Source organism: Diadema setosum, chromosome 12 (genome assembly GCF_964275005.1).
Source record: "Diadema setosum chromosome 12, eeDiaSeto1, whole genome shotgun sequence".
In the NCBI taxonomy this organism is placed as follows: Eukaryota; Metazoa; Echinodermata; class Echinoidea; order Diadematoida; family Diadematidae; genus Diadema; species Diadema setosum.
Genome location: NC_092696.1, coordinates 19,742,921 through 19,766,958, shown reverse-complemented (window position 1 = coordinate 19,766,958; position 24,038 = coordinate 19,742,921). Strand labels below are relative to the sequence as shown.

Sequence of the window (24,038 nt, the reverse complement as noted above, 5' to 3'; positions counted from 1 at the left end):
CGCACTTGACAATACCTAGCGCTTATCTCGCCCGCAGTTGCCCGGAGGAGCGCACGCAAGCCCGACTTACCCGCAGCCAGGTTTTGAGCATGAGCAAAACTTTTCCGGGTGAGTCACGGGGATTGCCCGCAGAGATCCGCGCAGAACGCCAGTAGTAGGCCCTTAGCAGCAGCAACTGGCAAGCAACTCCGGCGTAAGTACTTCGCAGTCCCCGTATGCGGCCAAGATAATGACATTCTCTGGGACTTCTACCATTCCTACAGAAGAATTTCTTCTTTGAGTTGACAGCCCTCAACGCGCCTGGAACGCAGGTCACACAGAATACCCGCAAGTAGAACTTAAGTAGAACGCGTCCGGCAAGTGAGACTAATGACTAAATGACCAAATGACTAATTTAAGTATTAGGCCCACTTCCTGGGACAAATTCATTCACTCATTGGACGAATTGTGGAATAGATCGAGGACGAGTTCAAAACATCACCCTGAAACTTTTGTTAAAGGGAAAGCAAACCCAAAAAGCAATGTGGATTGAGTGGAAGCAGCAACATTAGTAGAACACAACAGTGAAAATTTGAGAAAAATCGGACAATTGATGTAAAAGTTATAGATTTTTAAAGTTTTGGTGTTGGAACCGCTTGGGAAGAGACTACTAGAGGTTATGACGTATGAGTGGACAAGAATATAAAGAACATTCTACAAAAATTCATATTTCATGAAAATTACAAATTTCATCAACTTGATAATTACATATTTTAAGGGTAGCAATTATTCCCCCTGCTTTCTGAAAGCGGTTGTTGAATTATCTTTATTATTTTCTTTGTAATGTTGCCCACTCATACGTCATAACTTCTAGTAGTCTCCTCATCCAGCGGTTCCAACACCAAATATTCAAAAATTCATAACTTTTGCATTGATTGTCTAATTTTCCTCAAACTTTCACTGTTGTGTTCTACCAATTGCTCCTTTCACTCAACCCATATTGCTCTTTGGGCTTGCGTTCCCTTTAAGCTGGTTTTCACTTACCTTTACTTTTTTTTTTGATTAACTCCACAATCAAAATTTAGCTTGTGCGGTGAAGATGCTCTTCTATAATTCAGAATTGACATGATGCGATTATTTGTTTGTAAAATATAATCTTAATTCAAATTCTTTCAAAACGTTCACACTTAAATGCGATTTAGAATTCTTCGTCAAGTTGTATTCATCTTCAACTTCCTTACTAGCTGATCTCAAATTTTCTTTCTGGGGTTTTGTTAGTATCATCACTGTATTGCTGTTCTGAATCTTTCAAGAGACACCTGGAATGATTGTTCTGGTTCCCTTGGCATTGATTCTGACACTTTATTTTTATAGAACACATAAAATTATTTGGCGCTATTCCTACTAAAGGTCGACTCGAGCCGTGTCCTCTTCCGACTACACTTGAAGTGGACTGGGAGGCAGCCCTGCAGTGCGTGCTGCCGTATGTGCAACAGAACGGCCTAGATGATTATTCGAATATCCCAGGCGAACTGAGTCCATTTCTTGCAGTCGCTAACCTGATCGACACCGCAGGGCTCATGTGGACGTCAGACAGCCAACTCCAGGCTGTAGGGGAATTTTGCCTGAGGATTGCTCCCCGTCTGCCCGCCATTCTCACCCAACCAGCTGACAGAGGCCCCATGGATCAACTGGCAGCAATCTGCGATCCGGTTTTGAAATCTCTGAGAAATGGGTCATCGTTGAAGGGTGAGGACTACTGTCGGTCGCTCTTCGCGGCATTCGGACTTTCTCAGACATATTCCAAAACACACAAAGCGCATACCTGGGCATCAGCTTCTTCGGACGACTCCGACGCGACATTATTTCCCTCGTGGAATGACAAGATCATAGCGAATGCTGAATCCGGGCGCCCAATCCAGTGGTTCACCACCCCACTGCCCTCTGGAAACAATCCTCTACGACCGTTTGATTTTCTGGCCCAACTTCAACAGCTTCTCCAAGATCTTTACGGTATTGGGGAATTCGACGAAGATTCAGTTTGCCAGGCAGCTGGAGAGCTCGTTGGTTCTGGACGGACCATTCGAGACCTGGTCACTGAATTCGCTACCGAATTCTTGAAAACTCTCTTTCCCAGAGCTGCCGAAATATGCGATAGCTGGGACGAGATTACATCCCAAACATATCCTAGCCACGTTGTACCCTCTGACAAGCCGGAAGATTTTGTTAAGGTGTTCTTCGTGGACATTCCGCACTTTGCTGCAATTGCAACGGGTTTTGAGAACAGGGAGTACCTCTGTAGTGCTATCACGTCTGCAGTGTCTATGGGAACCACTGACTCGGTTGCAGCGAATATGGTCAGTCGAGCTCGTGAAATCCTTATGGACGAGAATAGGTGCACTGAATTCGGTTCCCTTCTTCATAACATTTCTAATGTGTTCTCCCCTCCGATACCCGATGATGAATTTACAAGCGCTTTGCATACCTACTTTGGCTTCTCTAGCATGAGAGAGATGTGCAGATACACCATTACCTCATTTGGTGAAAGAGGTAAGACTTAATATTTTTTTTTTCTCACAAAAGAAGTACACTGTAAGAGAATGTCTCACTGGTGGCAGCCAAGTTTAGGGAAGAAGGATTGCTCGGAAGTCAATGAAGTATGAACCCTGTACTAGAGTTTTCTTTATCAGTGAGGTATAAACCATGTATACGACTTTACATTATCCACATTCTCTAAAACTAAATATTCATATTCTGAGTTTGTTTGTTTGTTTGTTTGTTTGTTTGTTTGGGTTTTTTCTTTTTTACTTCGAGATGTTGTAGATTCGTCTTTGTGAAACAAATTTTGATTGGAGATAAATCTATCGACATTAACCCGTTGAGGATGGATTGCTTGGGCTACAACACGTCTTTCCTATAGACACGTGCCCGAGCATAATCGGGGCTAATCTCCAACGGGTTACAATAGAGAAAATGCAGTAGGATTTGTAGCACCGCTTCACATAAAGCTCGTGTCAGTATTATATGCTTTTTGTATCACCAGGGAGAGAACATCATATTCTTTGACAGAACTTACAATACATTTTGCTTTTGTAGTCCTTCGTTCATAAAAAAAATAATAAATAAGTGCTCCGTCATGATTATAAATGCCGTTGTTAGCGGAATTACATGTTATTTTATAATTTTCGATATCTTGACATAAGCCTTAAGAGACGTCAAAATCATGAGAGAAAGAGAGAGAGAGAGAGAGAGAGAGAGGGGGGGGGGGAAAACAGTATAATTCACGGAGTACTTCTTAAACAATACTAATACAATACTTTTTTAATGGTAAACATCCAATTTTTTTTTTTTTTCAGGCGTGAAAGATATAGACCCTAAAAGCACCAACGTTTAATAATCTGAAATTCTGACTCGCACTTCACATAAAGATGGCGATGTCACGGTACGCCTCCGCGACGGGGAGACTGCAGCGGAGGGTAGAGTCGAAGTGCTGTTTAATGGGACCTGGGGGACAGTCTGTGATGACTACTTCGGTGAGGATGAGGCCCAGGTGATTTGTCGGATGTTGGGGTACGGCGGCCTTGCGTCTGTTGCACCTCCAGAAACGTTCGGGCCAGGTTCTGGTGGCATCTGGCTGGATGACGCCCAGTGCGTTGGTGTTGAGGCCAACATTGCCCAGTGCGATCACCGTGGGTATGGGATAAACAACTGCAACCACGGAGAGGACGTCGGTGTAAGATGCAAAGTAGGTCAGTACGAATGAGAAAGTAGACATCGTCTTTCAAGAAAAAACAAAGGTTTGCTTGCGATAATGTGTAGTGGTCCATACGTTGATTGCATATTGCATAATATGAAAAATGTAGGGCCTGCCTGTATATGTTCCATCACTATGATTAGCCAGACCAGACGTCGTGCGAATCACGGCGTCACACGGACGGGGCCTCGCCATCACATCGGGGAACCACAACACAACTACAAAACTTAATTATATATACATTACTTGTAAGAATTTATACGTTACTCACGTAAAGTGCATGCTTATATTTCAGAAGGTACATAGATAAATCCATAGAGATCCCTCGCAATAAATCCATGGAAAAAAAAGACACTTTCTAGCGCAATCCCTGACCGTCGGGGTTCATCGTTGCAGAACTCAAAATGACGCGTTTTTATTTATGCAGCGACTGCGTTGTATAAAGTTGCGCAATGATGTGCTCACAAACTCAGACCAACAAAATTGAGATAAGAAGAGACGCAAGACAAAATGACTCCTAAGGACAGAGTGAAAAGATTTCATAATAAACTTGCCCAAAAAAATACTTTCACGAAACATTACAAAAGTAAGTCGTATTTTAGCCCTGTGTTTGTACGTTAGCTTATCGATATGTTTGCGTTTCATTTCGAATTGCAGCCCAGCCAGGGCAGCTATTTGAGGTCCGTCTGGCAGGCGGTCAAAGCAGCGGAGAGGGCAGGGTTGAGGTCCGGCTAGGAGATGGCCAGTGGGGCACGGTCTGCGACGATTTCTGGGATCTCGGTGATGCGCACGTCGTTTGCCGGATGCTGGGCTTCAGTGGCGCAACGGAGGCACCTTGCTGTGCCAGATTCGGAGCTGGCACCCGCAATATCTTGCTCGACAGCGTGGAATGTTCTGGGTTAGAGCGTAACCTAGCTTATTGCTCCCACCATCCAATGGGACAACATAATTGTTGGCAAGACGAGGTTGCCGGCGTTGTGTGCAACCAAGGGGGTACGTTTCTTGAATACTCCCTTATCGTACATTTGCTGCACCGAGCAATGTGAGTCTCATTGAAGGAACTTACCACAGTGAGGATGATGATTATGGTCTCATCAATTCAACTCTGGTATTTACCTTTTCCTGTAAACATCTCAAAGTGCCTTATAGGCTTTTTGTACTCTCATAAGAACTTCTCTGGGCTCCCGTTTGTAACTAAAATCAAGGAAACTGCTGTGGTTGTTATGAAAAAAAAGAACACAATCAATAAATCGATCGTAGGCTATTATTTCATTTACTTATTTACTTATTCACATTTTTGGTCGTCGCAGAACCGTCCTTTGGAAATAGTACTTACATTTTTTGATACATCCATATGCCTACAAAATGCCTACAAAAATAAATAAGTAAACACACAAAAATAAATAAGTAAACACACGTTCATTAAAGCTTCCATTCATCGAGAACGATAGTTAAATAATATCCTGACGGGTATATGAAAATCAGAAGAAAAAAAAAACCAGAATAAAAAGTACTTAATTTTTAAATAGTTGGATGTTATAGAACAGTTCAGATGTACCAATGTCCTCTTTGATTATGTTTAGTGTTTTTCTTGTGCAGTTGTGATGTTTCTATTCCAAAGGTCCATTAATATTGTATCTTTATAGTAGGGCGTGATTGTGAGATATGGAACAGTTAAAGAAAACAATGTCACCGACTATTGTTTTTTTTTAAAATAAATAACAGAGGAGCTTGAGGTTCGTCTTGTGAATGGAGGGAGTGCCAATGAAGGACGAGTTGAGGTTCGTTACAACGGAACGTGGGGCACCGTGTGTGACGATTCCTGGGGTATCGAAGACGCCCACGTTGTGTGCAGAATGCTTGGTTATCAAGAGGCCTTGGATGCTCGTTGCTGTTCGAAATTTGGAGAGGGCTCTGGCGATATTTTACTGGATGATGTGAGCTGTTCTGGAGAAGAAGACAATCTAGCTGACTGTCAGCATCGTGTCTTTGGGACACATAATTGTGTACATGGAGAAGACGCTGGAGTTATTTGTCGACCCACACGTAATATTGATTAAACGAAAGTAAAAGAACCGCAGTGTATATTACACTGACAGTTTTCAGTCATGATCAGTCAGTAGAATTACTCTTGCAATAGGTTGCGAATATATTTGCACTTATTTGTTTTGTCATTATCACGTTCCAAGCTTCATGCAGTAGCAAGGCTTTGTGATCCAAAAAGATTGCTCCAAGCATAACTTAGCGGAGATCGAAATCTAGCTGTGGTTATAATCTTATATAACTGTAATTATTCTTTGTGTCGTATATCGATTTGACATTGCCTCAAAAAGTGTCATCTGTATCATTAGTTTTATAAAACAAACAAATTATATCAAATTATATTATGTCATGTCCTTCTCCAGTTGATATCTAAACTCGTTGAAGTATTAGTTGCAATGTTTTGGGGTAAGCACACTTCTGCGATTTATCTTTTGCATTTGTATGGTTACCTCAAGCATATGTTTATAAGGTAAGCATTTTAAGCTTTCAAGTCGGTCTGGCGTCGTACAAACTGTATTAACATCATTTTCATGTTTGTTTGTTGTTTTTTTTTGAGAGGGAGACAGACTTGGACTTTAGTCTTCATTAATGTGTTTCCAATTTGAAGATCAGTTTCGACTCAGAAATCAAAGCGATTATATATTTTGGACTGAGATGGGGGTTCAGATTTTAACTTTTTGCGAGATAATTAGGAACCACATATGATAAAAGGAAAAAAACCCACAATTTCAAGAGTGATCAAAAGTTTATTTCATAAAGATTGGTATTTAAATGGCTGAGATATCTAATAACTAATAGGTCCTATTAAAACGTGGTATCAACCTTTTATTATGACCACTTCGTATTATTTCAATTTTCGATATCCAGCTATTTTAAAACCGACTTTAAGCGTTATATTTCTCTAACATGCATCCATGCTCCTTTCATGTAATCAGTTATCTTGCAAAAATCTAAAAATGACATATACCATCCCTTTGAGAGGCTTTGGAAAGTTCTGCAACCAAAATAAGATATCATACGTTACTTTATATTATGAAATAAGCGATATTCATAATGGAAAGAAAATAATGCAACCCTAAAATAAGGACAATTTGTTTTCATCGACTCCTCTTGATTTGAAGGTCACTTTGATTGTGAAGGACGTTGTCAATCAGTTGTCAAGGTGGAATTTTCAGAGTTAAATATATGTTAATCATACTGATCGAGATCATGCATGACCACAGGCCCTCACGTTGGTCATTTATCAGCTCTGCCTGTTGCAGCCTGTGGTTAAATAATGGTCCTGTAGCGTATAGGTTCATAATCAGTACAGCGTGTCTTATTCTAGACTAAAAAGCAATGGCTGGTCCGCTACGCGATACTGCGTTCACCTTCACCAACAAAATAGTCTTCATTATGAAGACTTATATTCGATGTGGAATATAAACCTATCAAAGAGTAGGAGGCTTTGCCTGTCGGACAATTGGCAGGTTCAGGCTTCTCTTGTGTTTATACCAGCAACTATCTTTGTGAGACAACCCGTGGTAAAATTATCGCAGAGTTCTGAATGGCCAGACATTGGGATATTACCGTAATGACCCAGCTTACTCGTGCACCGTGCACCAACCGCAATACATTCTTTCCTTTCTTTCTTTCTTTCTTTCTTTCTTTCTTTCTTTCTTTCTTACTTACTTTCTTTCTTTCTTTCTTTCTTTCTTTCTTTTTGTTTGTGGTGCTATTGCTGCCATGTATATCATCAAACAGAGAAGTACATGATGCTTTGTCAACTAATAATGTTTCAATGCATTTGGGTAGAATCGAGACGAGAGGTATAGGAAGAAAAGCTGAGATTATTGCAGCAAGATTTCTGTCAAGGACATACTGTATATAATCTATCAAGCTTTTGGTTATTACCTAATTATATAATATATATTCTTTTTGCATGTGTATTTAGTTACTCGTTTTCAAGGAATGCAATAGATTCATGGTGTGGTCAAAGGTTAGTCTAGCGAAAATAAATGGAAACATTTCTACATAACAAGATCATGAGAGCTTGCTCTGTCTATTGGATTTTGTTGATATTCATAGCACAAGGTTGGTTATGATACTTCACAGATAAATGAAAGTTGCTGACTGCGATTGTTTATATGTGAGATATAATGACTCATTAGAATGTATGACGAAATCATACATATATATATATTTATATATATATATATATATATATATATATATATATATAATTCAAAATGAGGAAATTATAAATTCAGACAAAATATGTTTGCCTAAACATATATCATCTATACATATGTCACAGTAATTAGATTGGAAAATAAACATATCAAATGTACGAAAATATCAAACTGATTAGGTATTTATTTTTCTGATGAACTCAGTAGTTTTGGCTTTGATCGTGTAGATTGTGCAGTAAGGTCCATACAGCCTTTTAATTGAGGTCAGACTTGATGACATTAGCCTATTTTCAGTGCTTGTTTTGGACAATTAAAAGAAATAGAATGATATGCGAGTAAGGAGAAATACGTTGGCTTTACACTATATGTGCTGCGTGAAAACACACACACACACGCACGCACACACACACACACACACCTTCACACACATGAATGTATTATTATGCATGGAATTATTTGCAGCATTTTTCATAAGTTTTGAAGAGTTTTCATTGTGCACTTGTCAGTTTTCATTACAAAACAGAAACACCGGTTGACGTAAAAGGCCGAGTGTTTTAAACGAAGTGACCTTACCTGAAGTATACTCTTTTCTTTTCTTTTTCTCTCTCTCTTTTCCACCTATAAATAATAATGTCATTACTATCGTGTATTCCAGTATCACAAAAAGGTTCACGCAACTTCATTACTCGTGCAAACTCCTTAATATTTCTTGTCAAGCACATGTGGCCCAGGGTGTTCTAACGATTGCATCTGTAGACGCACTTTATATATCGCAATGTATTAATTTTCTTTCTTATGAAAGCCACTGCTTTAATACGTCATTTCCTGCCCTAATGGTGGCTGCAACACTTTAATTTTCCAGTTCGTGTGTAGATATGTGTGTGGTGTATCCCTTCCGTATTAGGTTAGTTTTCACCAAGTGAAATAAGACAGTGATTATCACGTGAATACTTTATAGATTGATTTCGTATAAGTTACAATTCTGTTTTCTTTAATCCAGACATTTTAGATTATTACTATTGCTCTTTTTTTTGGGGGGGGGGGGCAGTCTCACCATTCTTCTACGTTTTGTCGTTCATTTGATATTTGGACGTTAATTTGCAATGAAAAAAAAAAGTATGCAATAGGCCACTAAGGTCCTTATTGATTGAACTTGCGTTTCTCACACTCGCCCCCCCCCCCCAAAAAAACCAACCAACAAACAAACAAACAAACAAACAAACACACAAACACACAAACACACACACACACACACAAAAGCAAACAAAAGGAAAGAGAGAAGGCAAACCCAAAATAAAGCAAACAAAACGCACAGGTTTTAATGATAGATAAAGGTAACGGTATCGGTTGCTCAAGGTTAATATAGAGATTGGTTTCAATCTTCTGTTCCAATTCATTACAGGGCAGATTAATCTGCTGGTCACACTCTTATACTTTACATCAAAACAACATATTTATTGTCAACACATTTCTATCCCCCGCGGACTCGAGTATGATCAAATTACTTCTTTTAAACGACACACACAGACGTGAACATAGGAAAGGTTAAATGCATGTTTTCTAGCTAAAGGTGGTATCCTACTCTTAGTGGATCTTTCTTCAAAACTCGACGCTGCTACCTGTGACCATGATGAAGACATTGTTTTTCGCCGGTGCCTTGATTTTTCTGAAATTGACCTGCATCTTGCCCGTTTGTGCAAGCAGAGAGCGCGGTAAGTGATATGTTATGCATATTGTAGCTGTTTACTTGTGCCTCCACTTTTATTCCATGCTCATATTTTGATTTACAACGATTGGAGATGCAACGAGAAATTATCGCCATCTGGGTTTTGACGTGCTCTGCACTTTTCATGAATTCGAATATTATTCTAACTGGAATATACGATATATGCTTAAACATATGTTATGCATATGTGTGTGTGTGTGTGTGTGTGTGAGTATGTAGTGTGTGTGTGTGTGTGCGTGTGATGCGTCATCATGTTTACCGTATAAAATCAGAGATCATAAAATGAAGAATAAATGGGGGTAATAATGCACTTAAAGCCAACTTTGCCAATAAAACATTCAAAATTGTGTAACTTTGAAAGGTTTATTCAATTGTTTATTCATTTTTTTTTTCATATCATAGACCAATTCAAAGTTTAGCATTCATCAAAGTCAGACCTGCCCCCCAAAGGCGTCACAGTTATATTACAAAATTTAATTCATGCTTAATTATATTCAATTAATGTAATTTATGGTTCTGCTTCAATAGCTTCTCACCGTTATCACATTGCAAGAGAAGTATCCAAAATCTTGTTTTCTTCAACATTACTTGATGTAGAATATATTCAAACGGTCAAGGATTGCCTCTATCGTCTGAAATGATACCAGCGAGAAATGTTGTACCACCATATATTATTGAAATAAAACTTGTCATCAATATCCATGCTGTAACCTTATGTGAAATGCAATGTCGCCAGGAGTGCACACTTTGGAGGACTTGAGGCATTCAGTTGATTAACACTACAGCAATTTGTGATGTTCTTCTGAATAGAACAAGAACTAGCAATTCGTCTGGCTAATGGGACCAATGAAATGGAAGGACGGGTAGAGGTTCTCCACAACGGAGAATGGGGCACGGTCTGTGACGACTCCTGGGGAATAGACGACGCCAACGTCGTCTGCAGAATGCTCGGCTTCGGAGGTGCCGCCGAAGCCCCTTGCTGTGCTCACTTTGGCCAGGGCTCTAGACATATCCTGCTGGACAACGTGAGATGTTATGGCGGTGAAGACAATATAAGCTCTTGCTTGCATTCTGATATCGGCGAACACAACTGCAGGCACGACGAAGACGCAAGTGTCATATGCTCTGCAGATGGTCAGTATTCCATTCAAAAGAAATCATTGCGTTGGTTATCTTTGTATGCATAAAATTTGGAATTATAGGCTAAATGTACATGTCTTTGCAGTTTTATCACCATTTTCCCCTTGGGGAAGGTGTAAGCCAATAGAAAACAAAAAACAAACAAACAAACAAGCAAACAAATGGCGTTTACATCGAAGCTCACTTTAGCAGATGTTCTTTTACTCAAACCACCACTAGCTAACGGAACTGTTATGAGGTTGACCTGTGAACATACAAACGGGCAACCAATGTATTGAGGACACACACACATACACACACACAACGGGAGAGACAGGCAGACAGAGACTAAAAAAAAAAAAAAAAAAACACCTCAATTCCGGCATGTCCAGTAAATTGTATTTGAATCAACTGTCTCTGCAAACTGCCAGGGCAAAAAGGCAAACTATGGACTAGAAAATGTAAATTCGCAGTACACGGTGCAACGTACCACGTTCAATAAACATACGAGAAGGTATTGTATATTTTGTTTGTACTCGAAGATGAACCAAATCGTAATGAACAACAGCGTCATTTTCTGTTTAAGTTGTTAACATTTACCTAATGACATATTTAACAGGACAGATACCGAAGGTTCGTCTTGTCGGAGGAGCTACCGACATAGAAGGAAGAGTTGAAGTTCTATACAACGGCGAATGGGGCACGGTATGTGACGACTCCTGGGGTATCGATGATGCAAACGTTGTCTGCAGAATGCTGGGTTTTCGCGAGGCCGCGGCAGCCCCTCGCGAGGCCCGCTATGGTCCCGGTTCAGGCAGCATCATATTGGACGACGTGTCATGTAATGGACAGGAGGAGAACTTGGCAGATTGTGAGCATCGAGGCTTTAAGTCCCATAATTGTGTACACGAGGAAGATGCAAGCGTTGTGTGTTCTGCTCCGGATGAAGGTAATGTATTGAAAAATGTTGTTGTTGTAGTTTTTTTTTTTTTTTTTTTTTTTTTTTTTTTTTTTTTTTTAGGTACCAAAGCCAACGACGCGAATTACTTTCACGCCTCGGTATGTTTTGCATAATATGTGAACAAATCTTACAAAACTTCTGTGAAATTGCTTTTTCCTTTAGAATTTCGTTGGCCTCTCTGTTTTTAATTCTCCATTCTATGACAGTGTAGCGTGATGAAGTTTTGTTTTTGTTGCTTTGTCGTCGTAGAAATGTACACATGATGATACAGAAAGTTGTACATGCTTCATTTGAGTTTGTTCTCAGGGATTATCTTAAACCAAACCAGGCTTAGCGATATATTTCTTAATGAAAAATAAAGATAAGGGGCAGTTGCAACTTTCTGACTTTGGTACCGGTAATTTAATATCTAATCTGTATTCATCTCGCACAAATATAATCTATCTACTTCTACTTCTGTAAGAATCATATGTGAATTACTCCTCATTATGTGTACTTATTTTAATTCGCGTCATTGATTCTAGGTTTTAAAGTCCGTCTTGCCGATGGAAGTAATGACTATGAAGGAAGAGTCGAGGTTCTCCACGAAGGAGTGTGGGGCACAGTCTGTGACGACTCCTGGAGTTTGGAAGATGCTAGAGTAGTTTGCAGGATGCTTGGTTTCGAGAGGGCATTGGAGGCGTCCTGCTGTGCCAGATTCGGAGAAGGCTCTGGCAGAATCTTAATAAGTGACCTAAACTGTGACGGAACAGAAAGCTCCCTAGTAAACTGCAGCCATGTGGGCTTTGGGCATCACGATTGCGGACACAGCGAGGATGCAGGTGTCATATGCACTAATGAACGTAAGCGTCAGCACTATGATGTGTGTGTGTGTGTGTGTGTGTGTGTGTATTGTAATCAACACAGAAAAACATGTGGAAAAGTCGTAGATTTGAACTCTTGATATCTGAAAAGACAATGTTATTATACATAAAATGTTCTCCCGACTGAACTTTGAAAAGATTTCATCCGTTTTGACAGGATTTATATCTATGGAAACGCAAAAGGAAATTCGTTGTTAAGCAAAAAGGACAATCGTCATTTGCTTGTGATGTCATGTCTTGTGTCTTTAACTATCTTACTCACCTCGCTGACTCAATCAGCCCAGCCCAAATTTGACGTGCGCCTCGTAGGGTCAACGCAACAGACATCCGGGAGAGTGGAGATATTGTACAATGGAGAGTGGGGCTCCATCTGCAGGGATAACTGGGGTTACAACGAGGCTTCCGTGGTCTGTAGGATGCTGGGGTATGGAGCTTCCTGGTGGGAATTCTTCGATACTCCCCGTGGGACGCTGAATACCATCATGAGCGATGTGGAATGTACTGGATACGAAGAAAATATAGCTGATTGTCAGTATAGCGGCTCTTCATCACGAGACTGCAACGAAGTGGCATATGACGTTTGTCAGACCCAACGTAAGTGTCACTGTCTTTGGAAATACCCTTCCATTTTGTACATTCTATAGTCTTGATCGCCATCAAAAATATATAAGTATTTTAGCTTTTTCGTGGACTATGAAACGAATATAAAAGTAAGTTTAGTTGTGATTTGAATTTCTACGATTTTTAAATGCCGAATGCTGTATCACGTGTGTAGGCCGCCATAGGAGGTGACGAAAGTAACAACACGATTGACTGATTGAGCTATATAAATGCAATTCTTGCACTGCCCGATGATGATCCTTTGTGTCCCTTGCGCGATAATTGGCACAAAGAATACTATAACATTGTACGCACCCTTCAAAGAAACCCTTAAAAGGATTAAGTAAAAACGATTAAGTAAAACAATACTATTGTGAAGTATAGAATCATGGGCAGTTATGCCTAAGGCATGTAGCATTTTGTTACCGACAGCACTTCAGTTCCACGTCCGTCTTGTCGGGGGCAGCAATGAGAGGGAAGGTAGGGTGGAAGTAAGCCAAGACGGAGACTTGTGGGGAACAGTCTGTGACGACATGTGGGGGATGGAGGAGGCAAACATCACCTGCCGGTTGCTAGGTTACGACGGCGCCTTGGAATCCCCTTGCTGCGCTCGTTTCGGCCGGGGTTCTGGCGGCATTTTCCTTGATAACATGGAGTGTATGGGGAAGGAAAGTCACCTGGCTTTCTGCCAGTATCCTGGCTTCGGAGGTAATAATTGCCGGCATCGCGAAGACGCAGGCGTCATTTGCTCGCCAAAACGTAAGCAATAAATATTGTTACCATGGTTACTGTATTATGCAGTTACCAAGTTTTGATTATTACACTTGATGGATCTTTTTGCTTCAAATGCTAGGCGCTGCAGACTCGTTACAGGAAGTATTATCAATATTGTGCCTAATGTCACTTATAGAATCCGTGGGCATCTGTCTCAGCGGTTTATTCAATAATTTATCCTGTCAATAAATGATTAATGTTCTGATAGCACTTACGGGGTCACAAACGATGATAGTGTGATAACCTACTGTTCTCGGTACATGTTGACACCATTCTTTGCCCCTGTTTCTTATTTGTTCACAGCATACAAACTTGATATTCGACTTGCAAATGGAAGTAGTGACAATGAAGGACGAGTGGAGGTTTTGTTCGATAGGAAATGGGGCACGGTGTGTGACGACAGCTGGGATATACGTGATGCGAACGTCATTTGTCGGATGCTTGGCTACGTCGAGGCCTTGGAAGCCCCTTGCTGTGCTAAATTCGGCCGGGGCTCTGGATATTTCGTACTGGATGATGTGGCGTGTACCGGCCAAGAAAGAAACTTCGCTGAATGCCAACATGCACCATTCGAAACACATAACTGCAGTCCCTACGAAGCGGCGAGTGTCGTTTGTGCTGATCAAGCCAGGGCCTCTGACAATTAGTAGTACAATTGAACGATCAGACGCTGATGATATGCTATTTACTCCATGATAACATTACAGTTCAATTCTAGACAGTCAATTCGCTTATTATGTGATTGAAAACAGGGACGTTCTACGTATCACGCGTAGTATTTTTAATTTAGATGATTAAAGATACCTGGTCTTGAGCTATGTTTCTTCAAATCTGCCTTTCCTAAAAACTTCTACCACCTACTTTGTCAAATAGGTGCATAAAAGCTGAGTAAATACCATGTGAAATTGCATTGTTGCATATTGATTTCAAATTACTTTACATATTGACAGTACAATGCAGATGCGTACATTCAATAAATTTGATGTGTGCTATGTGATTTTTAAGAAAAAACAGAAAATACATACAAACAATATTCTCATCAGCCCACTTTCCGAATCATGTCTGCAATGTCCATGTTAATAGTTTCAGCACCCATATTGATTGTGTGTTTTTTTTTTAACTTTGTGATAAATATAAATTTGACTTCATTGAAAGTGTGAATTTGTATGTTTTATGATGCAACTCATTTTCTTTCTGCATCAAGCTGATAAGAATGAATATATTTCCAGGAAATATAAGGAGTTTCGCCAAAATAATGTTCCTTTTTGGCTCAGCAGGCATTGGCAGGTTATGAGTTCATAATGTGTATTAATTTTCTTTCCGCAAATTGACAAAGTTGAAAGAATTGAAAAAGAAAAGGAATCCTGACTAATAAACCAACTAATTACGACTACGATTATTTAATGGTTTTGCAAAGAAGTACATGAACCAGGAGTTGGATGGGTTTATTGTGTTTATTATTGAATAATCACAAGGCGCAAAACATTCTTATTTCTTTTACTTTACTATGCAAAAGATACACAAACACAAAGACACACACACACACACACACACCAAATTAGAAAATTGATTAGATTAGAACTCTTTGACCCACAGCATAATTATATAATCTTCCCTGGTATATCAAAAGCAATGGTTTTAACGAATGTGTGGTTATGAAGTTAGTACATAGAATGACAAGATAAAAATACCATATTGCAAAATACCATAACTATTTTGTTTACATCCCTTGTATTTACAGAATAAATGTTAATTTAGTTTCCGGTTGTATAATGTATAAAGTAATAAATGAAATTATTTTAGACAAGGACTCTGAAAATTCTTAAATTTCTTGGTTATTATCGTGTGAGTTTAAAAATAATTGACACTGTACATTTTTTTTTCATATTTTTTTATTGCGAGGATATTGTCAAAGAACATTCTTATTTCAATCGCCGTGATGTTTTCGTTGAATACAGAATTACTAAGAGATATTTGGGAAGAAATGAGTTTAGTCATTTATCAATTCCTGTTATTACTGTGATGCAAGTTTACTTCAATATCTGTGATGAGCTTTATAATTGATTTAAATGTTAATCAACATAAAGACGTAGTACAAAACTTGTTATATTTTTTACAATTTATAGCAGAATTGCCAATTGTTATTTCATCACAAGGATTTTTGATTCAGTTGGTAAATATCAAGTACGTATCATTTTTAGGGGAAGTTTGTTGAATTGAATTCATTGATGTAAGAAAATAGATTCATTATTGATGGTCTCAAGGGGAAAAATGGGTCTTAATGTGAGTAAACTTAAGTAAAATATAGTTCACTCACGTGTGAACTATAGATATGTGTACACATATCTATAATTATTTCTTGGTACTGCAAACCAAAGATATTCCAAAGAGAGTAAACTGAAAATTGTGGCCTTAAACAAAAAATTATACAAAAGAAAAAAAAAAAGATGAGAGGCTCCAAGGGTGGAAGTAAAGTGATAACCTCTCAAAGAAGAAATGCTGGTAGCCCATATGTTATTTTGTGCGGACTTATAACGGTCGGGGACGATACAAAAGGCCTGATTGCGACTTACTATATCAAAGAAGGTAAGAGACATAATTAACATAGGTCTGTTCCTTTGTTTTTGATTTCATTTGTCTGTGCTTTTAGATATCAAAACATGTTAAGAAAGCCCCTCACAACATACTTTTGCAAAAACGACATAAAAGGATGTAAGGAATAATACCACAAATTTAAGAGACCCACATACAAAAATGCCTCTTTACTAAATCAAATTCAACGAGTTAAGACGAGACATGTTAAGAAAGCCCCTCACAACATACTTTTGCAAAAAACGACATAAAAGGATGTAAGGAATAATACCCAAAATTTAAGAGACCCACATACAAAAATGCCTCTTTACTAAAATTAATCAAATTCAACGAGTTAAGACGAGAAATGTTTCACTGAAAAAGAAAATTTGGGATTTTTTTTTCTTTTCAATGGAACATCTCTTCTTGGTTTTCCACAAATTATTATTTTTTTTTAATTCATTCATTACTTTTTTAACAGTTGTTGTTGTTGTTGTTGTTGTTCATTTCCATCTGAGAAGATAGCCCATATTCAGCTACGTTAAGCTGGTTTTCCATGGGGTCCAGTTGGATGTTGGGTGGAACCACTTCACCGGGTTAAACACCCTGCTCTCTGCGATGAATGAGTGAAGCGGGATCTTTTACGTGCATGACTTGTTACTCTCTTATACACGGGACCTCCATTTTATGTCCTATCCGAGGGACAGTAGTAAGGATACTCAAGCTCGTCACATTTTGCCACATATTCTTGTCAGCTCGGCTGATCGGAATGATGTTTCTCTCTCCTCTCCTCCTCCTCATTCTTTTTAATCAAACCGGAAAGCGCTTCTACATTTTCTCATACAACACAGTGTAAAAATGCGAGAAATATTTGAAGGACACACCCGTGTTCATGAGCCATATTGGTATGTTTTGGGCCGCTTTTATATTTTCAGTGACTCTCACACAGAAACCGACGTCCTCCACCAAAGCAGGACTGGTGGGATTGCTTTTTTTTCAGTGATGTGTCTGCAAATTGTCCTTTCGCGTATAATCTCTTTGAATATGAAAGTAGTATGGTTTCTTTCCACACGTACATTTTTTTTTGCACTATATACACATATATTACAAGAACAGAATAGAGCCGCGCAAATTCATTACCTGTCTAAACTGCTGAATACTTCTTTTCAGTTCATAATGGCTACTACTGTAGTGATAGAATCTGTAGGCCCATATGTTGCAATAAATATGTTGGAATGTTTTGTTTCCTTCGTTGAGAAAACAATTGTCTAACAATCTCTGCAATGGGGGCTACCGCCATATTTTTTCCCAGTGTGTGTGTATGATTGTGAATCGTTGTTTACATCTCCCTTTAAAGTTAAAGAGACTGTACAGTACTGGCTGAGGTGGGGATTCATGTTTTGAACATTCCTGAGTGATATAATGAAAAGCCTCTTATGAAATATGAAAGAGCATGTAATTTTAAGAAGGATTCAATGTTTATTTGATGAAAATTGGTTTTCAAATGGCTGAGATATCCAAAAAAGTACTAATGATAAAACGCGACATGCCACAACTTTATTAGGATCTCTTTGTTTCACCTCGTTTTTGGATATCTCAGCCATTTCAAAACCGATTTCCATCGAATAAACTTGTGATACCCCTTGGAACTGCATGCTCTTTGATATCTCATAGAGTGGTTTCTGAATATCTCGCAAAACGTTAAAAGCTAAATCCTCACCTCGACCAGAACTGTACACACCCTTTAATCTTCACTATATGTAACGAAATAGCCCTTGTTCTTTTACTCTTTTAAAGCTCTATTCTTTTTGTCTTTTCTTCTAAAGCGGCACTAGATCTATGCGTAATTTTCATTATGGAATGTAGGTATAATTTTGAAGTGATGTACGTAATGCAATACACATATAGGCCCGTATTGCCTGAAAGTGCGTTCACCAGATAAACAACCGCCTCACCTTAAAAAAAAAAGAAGAAGAAGAAATGAGGACAATTTTATCATTAAACTGACGCACAAACAAAAGGTTTCACTGATTGTGAACGGTAGCAGAGTGTGCAAGGCAAGCACTTCACTGCGTTGCTCAAGGTCGATACATAGATTGGTTTCAATCTTCAGGCGCACTTCACTGGAGGACAGCGGATAAAGTGTCTATCTGCTAGTAATATACTCTCATTATCCAAAGGAAATTTTAATTGCAATCCATTCGCCCACACAATGAACTATATTCCACTAATTGTAGAATTCTGGAGTCATTCTCCGTTTTTTAAACAGCCCCATTCACAAGTGAGCAACAGAGAGAAAATATACATTAGCATAACTGTGGGGAAGGTCTAGTCATCAACCGTTATATCTATGGTTGAAGCACATTACGCTGGTGCCTCTTCATAGTGCTTCTTTCTTCAGCAAATCAAGGATTCTACCTGTAACCATTGCGTTGGTTTTTGTTAAAATTGTCTACATCTTGCCCCTTTGCTCAAGCAGAAAGTATTAATGCAGCCATAATTTCGTATCTCTACGGATACTAAATTTAAAGTATGAAACAGGAACGATACATTATCCATATCTAAGATTTTAATTTAATTTCGCCAATAATTTAGTCAATGAATTTTAACAAGAATAACCATTAATTAGATATTCCTTTTTGTAAAAATGTAAACCGTACATACATTGAATAATCATCGGATGTCACTCAGGGCTTGAACTGTAAAATACCAATCGAGAAAAAAAAAAGACTTTTTTACGTATTATTGTGTACTGATTAAATACTGCACAATTCATAACATCTGTGTGTAAAATTTTAGTTTGACATGGAAAATTGTAGCTTCTGCATGGACTCATCTTGTGTATAAATGATACATTTTAATCACCCCCGGAATTGCCTGAAATGAATGAGTTAAATATTATATGAATGTAAGAATGGAGGACTTGGGTCATTCTTACATTCATATTATAGCGCTCTCTCTCGTCCTTCTCTCATCTCTATAGCAGAATATCATGTATATGATTGATTGATTGATTTTATTTCTGCCTTTTTCCAAATCACACATAACAAAAGAATACACATATTTGTAATAGAAATCAACGTTACACGACATTTAAGCAAGCATATACTGTCTTGCAAATTAATTCAAGGTACATATACACACACACTATGAACATGACAGTATTCGATGTATAAGCCGTGTAGCATATCATTCCCCCCCCCCCCCAAAAAAAAGAAAGGTTCGGAGGCGAATCGTTAAATCAACACTTGCAGATTATGTAAATAATAATTGATTATTCATTCAGAGTATATCACGTTGTTTCATTAAACGAATTTTAGAAAAAAAAAGAATACAACAGAGGGGATTTGAATAAATTGATTTTTAAGATTAAACCCTTCAACTGAAAAAAAAACTATGTAATTTAAATCATTAGTAATAACTAAACCAGATGTCATCTGTGCTCCAGACAGTAAGTCACCGTCAGAGGGCGCTGTTTTTATATCTCGACATGTTTGAAGAGCTCAGTTGCAAAAGGTACTACATCCATTTTCCGTCAAAATCCACTTTTTGGTCTTGATCTACTAATTTTTCGGACCTCTTTACACCTATATACTAACAAAAAGCTGAATTTCCAACCAGAAAGTGTTTTAAAATTACGTTTAAAAATCAGTTCGGTTTCAAAAGGTACTATATTCATTTTAGTTGGGTTTCAAAAGGTACTACATCCACTCCGACATCATTGGGAAATTGACCAATCAGAGAGCAGCATTGACTTGACCCTCTACCATTGTCTACTGACTTAATCTGTAAACAATAGAAGTTAGCTTTTGGCGTTTTGGCTTTCTGTTAAAACCACCACGCATATCTGACAAATATCTTGAAAAACTCATCACATTTTGATGAAGCAATGGAGGAAAATGAAGGAGAACTCATTGACAAAACAAACCATCCCAAGAAAAGGATCAGGGATCAAAGTTAGTAGACAAGAGCAAAGGAGAAACAGCAGAGAGACTGGAAAAATTACGCGACTTTCACCTAGTCCCACGTACTACATTTACATTTACATTTACATCAACAAGATAACGGAGGAGTTTCAGTTCGCACACACGGTTTAATCGTCGTTATTCACAAATCACTCGATGCACAAACAAGTCCAACAAACATATGTTTTATTCAGTTGCAAAAATATCCACAAGGCGGATATGAGGTGCATTTGAGGCGAATTTGAGGCGAATTTGAGGCAAATTTGAGATAACGATCTGTAAAGATAACATAAAAAAATACAGAAAATAAGTCATCTTGTACATGTATAACGAGATATTTACATTCATAAATCACAACCTGTGAACTAACCGACACTATGCACACTACATAAACTATCGATATACTTGACATTGCTACTACTACTAACTTCACATTCAAACGATACTTAAAATCATGTTACAACAACTAATATCATAAACCCAGACAAATAACCGCAACTGATAGACGTCACCGAATCTAAACTTAACAATCCACTGGATATATCTAATCTTGTCAAAGGAAAATAATATTCTCACATTAAGAGAAGCGACTGTCCCGTTAAATTTTTTTCTCCGCTGACATGAATACGAACTAAATTTGTGATAACGAAAACCACTAACAATAAAATATATTCCTGTCTGTTTTATGACCTTAAACAGCAAATATGTAACCTCATATAACTATTAAAACAAAAATGTGAAATGATTTATCGATAAAACATTTTGTGTGGGAATGCCGATCGATCGATCCACAGCACTCACCTCAGCACAGTATTATGGTAAAAAATGCCTATTGATAACAAATAAACGAAAACTAGTTTGAATTAACCCTTTAATTTTGATTTCATAAATCATTACAATATTTTTGATTTGACTATTGATTCTATTTTTGTAGACACGTCCGTTATACAGATATTTAAATTGATTTTAAGTCTCGAATTTTACCCCGAGGCCTCGATCCATGTCAAGCTGCTGCTTATGATCGCGGTCTCTTGCTTTTATGTTATTATAATAATGATGTCTATAACTTGTGAGCTATCATTAACTTGGGATTGTGGAGGTGATAATCTTTAAAATGTCGAGTTGGGTAAGCGTAGACGCTGGAGTTCACAGTGAATAGGTTGTGGAACGAGGAAGGGAGGGTGTTGGATTTGTATTTGTACATGAATATTGCGCTTCGTAATGTATGAATATCATGGATTTTCAAAGTTTTCAAGTTAAAAAATAATGGTTCAGAATTTGCAAGATAATGTGAGTTGGTATAAATGCGGAGTGCTCTTTTTTTGGAGAAGATGAACTGATTGAATTTTTGTCTTGTTAGAATTTGCCCATACCATATTGCAGTATGTGATGTATGGTAAAATCAGTGCATTATATAAAATAAAAAGAGACTTCTCAAAAAAATCTTTCAGTTTGAACAATATTCCTATGTTTCTTGATACAATATTTTTTTTTTTTACTATTACTGATATTATTTACATGTTCATTCCAGGTAAGATTAGCGTCAATAATTACACCAAGAAATTGAGTAGACTTTTTTTCTACAAGGGGTAACCCATCAATATATAAATTACATTCAATATCAGAAGAATGAACGTTTTTGAAATGTATAAAATTAGTTTTATCAATATTTAAAGATAATTTATTGAATTTGAACCAGAAAGAAACTTCACCTATTTATTCAAAATTAAGTGTGTGGATAAGTATCTGTGGATCTTTATGTGAATAAAATATATTTGTATCATCTGCAAACAAAATGTAAGTTAATATTGGTGAAACATTAATTATATCATCAACATAAGTAAGAAATAACAGAGGGCCTAAGATAGACCCTTGTGGTACTCCATAATTGATTTTTAACCTCCTGGAGGAACATGAATCAAATTCAACATATTGCTCACGGTTAGATAAATAATCGGTGAACCATAGAAGAGGTATTCCTCGAACTCCATAATGTTTTAATTTGCGGATAAGAATTTTGTGATCAATAGTATCAAATACCTTACTCAGGTCCATAAAAACTCCAACAATATGTTCCTTATTAATAAAAGCTATTACTCATCGACGGTCTAATTGATTTTATCAGCTTTTAGATTATCAGATTTATTTTACCTGATAAAGAACATACCAGAATGAAATTCATGTAATAAATTCAATTACATGCAGCGTTAAGAAAATACAGCACATTCAGATGCTGCTTTTCACCTTTTCCCTTCGAATTTCCATGGGGGAAAAAAGTGAAGAAAAAAAGATAATGAATACAGTATTCTTGAATTGAATAACTGAAACTGCACCGGTCTTGCACTAGAGAAACAGTGAACAGTGCCAGCACGTTTATTTTCATATTTCACTTGACATCAAAATACATCCAAAAAAAGAATACAAACCAAGCAAAATACAAAATATGTTATAGTCGGGTCATGAACAGAAAGTGTGTCAGCATACATAATGTACATAAGACAATTCTCTATAACTTGTGAAATATGATGGAACCGCAAAAGCAAAGCTTGTAAACGCAGGTTCCATGAAAAAATACCGGTGTAAATTTGCTATGCAATCAATGGAGATAGGACACAAAGTAATAATGACGAAACGATATGAAAGCTAAAATATCAAGGTACGAAAGGAAAACGAATTAAAAGAGAAGAAAAAGAAAAAGAAAAAGTGAGAAAAAACAAAGAATCCAAAGAATAAGAACTGAGTGGAAATACGGGATATAGATACACAAGTATATACGTGCACATTATCTATAATCAATTTAATAATGAGTTCGAAATGTTAATAGAGGTACGGATGCAGTGATTATAATGGAAACATAAACCAGAAATATACATTAAACAAGGATACTGCGGATATTACACATTAAAAAATTCTAATCAGGCTGGTTATGTTCATTTATTAACATTAATTTCAATTTTTGCTTAAATGTAAACATACTAGAACAATTCATTAAATCGGCGGGAAGATCATTCCAAAATTTAGGTCCGGTAAAAACAATTGTTTTTTGAGCAAGAAGTGTGCGAGTACGTGGAAGGTGAAATTAGTCTCTTTGTCTTGTGCGGTAAGCATGGACGGCGCAGTTTTTCTGAAACATTTGAGTAAATACATCTGGCAAGCCGTTGGTTGATAACTGAAACATAAATGTTCCTAAGTTGTATAAAAACAAATCAGCAACCTTAAGGAGTCTGTTTTCAAAGAAGAAATAATTCGTGTGACAATATAGTCGGCTAGATTAACTGAACGGATAGCCCGTTTTTGTAATTTGAAAATTTCATTAATATATAATTTGGCACAATTTCCCCGGGCAAGTATTCCGTAACAGAGATAGGGTAAGATACGCGTTGAATATAAATTTTTCAAAATATACTTGGGGAAAAAAAAAAATGTTTTAGCTTATTTAAAATCCCGGTATTTCTCGAAAGCATCTTAGATAAAATTATATTTCCATGTTAATTCATGGTCAATATAAAGAC

At 37.6% G+C, this 24,038-nt stretch overlaps 1 protein-coding gene across 1 annotated transcript in view; it reads left to right on the top strand.

Moving 5' to 3' along the window:
* Nucleotides 1-14,637, top strand: part of LOC140235790 (scavenger receptor cysteine-rich domain superfamily protein-like) — a 33,191-nt gene extending 18,554 nt beyond the window's left edge. Inside the window, exons 4-13 of the mRNA XM_072315796.1 lie at nucleotides 1,390-2,529; nucleotides 3,408-3,728; nucleotides 4,391-4,726; nucleotides 5,459-5,779; nucleotides 10,484-10,807; nucleotides 11,412-11,663; nucleotides 12,278-12,595; nucleotides 12,896-13,210; nucleotides 13,649-13,924; nucleotides 14,294-14,637. Coding sequence (XP_072171897.1) covers nucleotides 1,390-2,529; nucleotides 3,408-3,728; nucleotides 4,391-4,726; nucleotides 5,459-5,779; nucleotides 10,484-10,807; nucleotides 11,412-11,663; nucleotides 12,278-12,595; nucleotides 12,896-13,210; nucleotides 13,649-13,924; nucleotides 14,294-14,637 — 3,947 coding nt within the window. The remainder of the gene's footprint in view (nucleotides 1-1,389; nucleotides 2,530-3,407; nucleotides 3,729-4,390; nucleotides 4,727-5,458; nucleotides 5,780-10,483; nucleotides 10,808-11,411; nucleotides 11,664-12,277; nucleotides 12,596-12,895; nucleotides 13,211-13,648; nucleotides 13,925-14,293) is intronic.
* The last annotated feature ends 9,401 nt before the right edge of the window (nucleotides 14,638-24,038 follow it).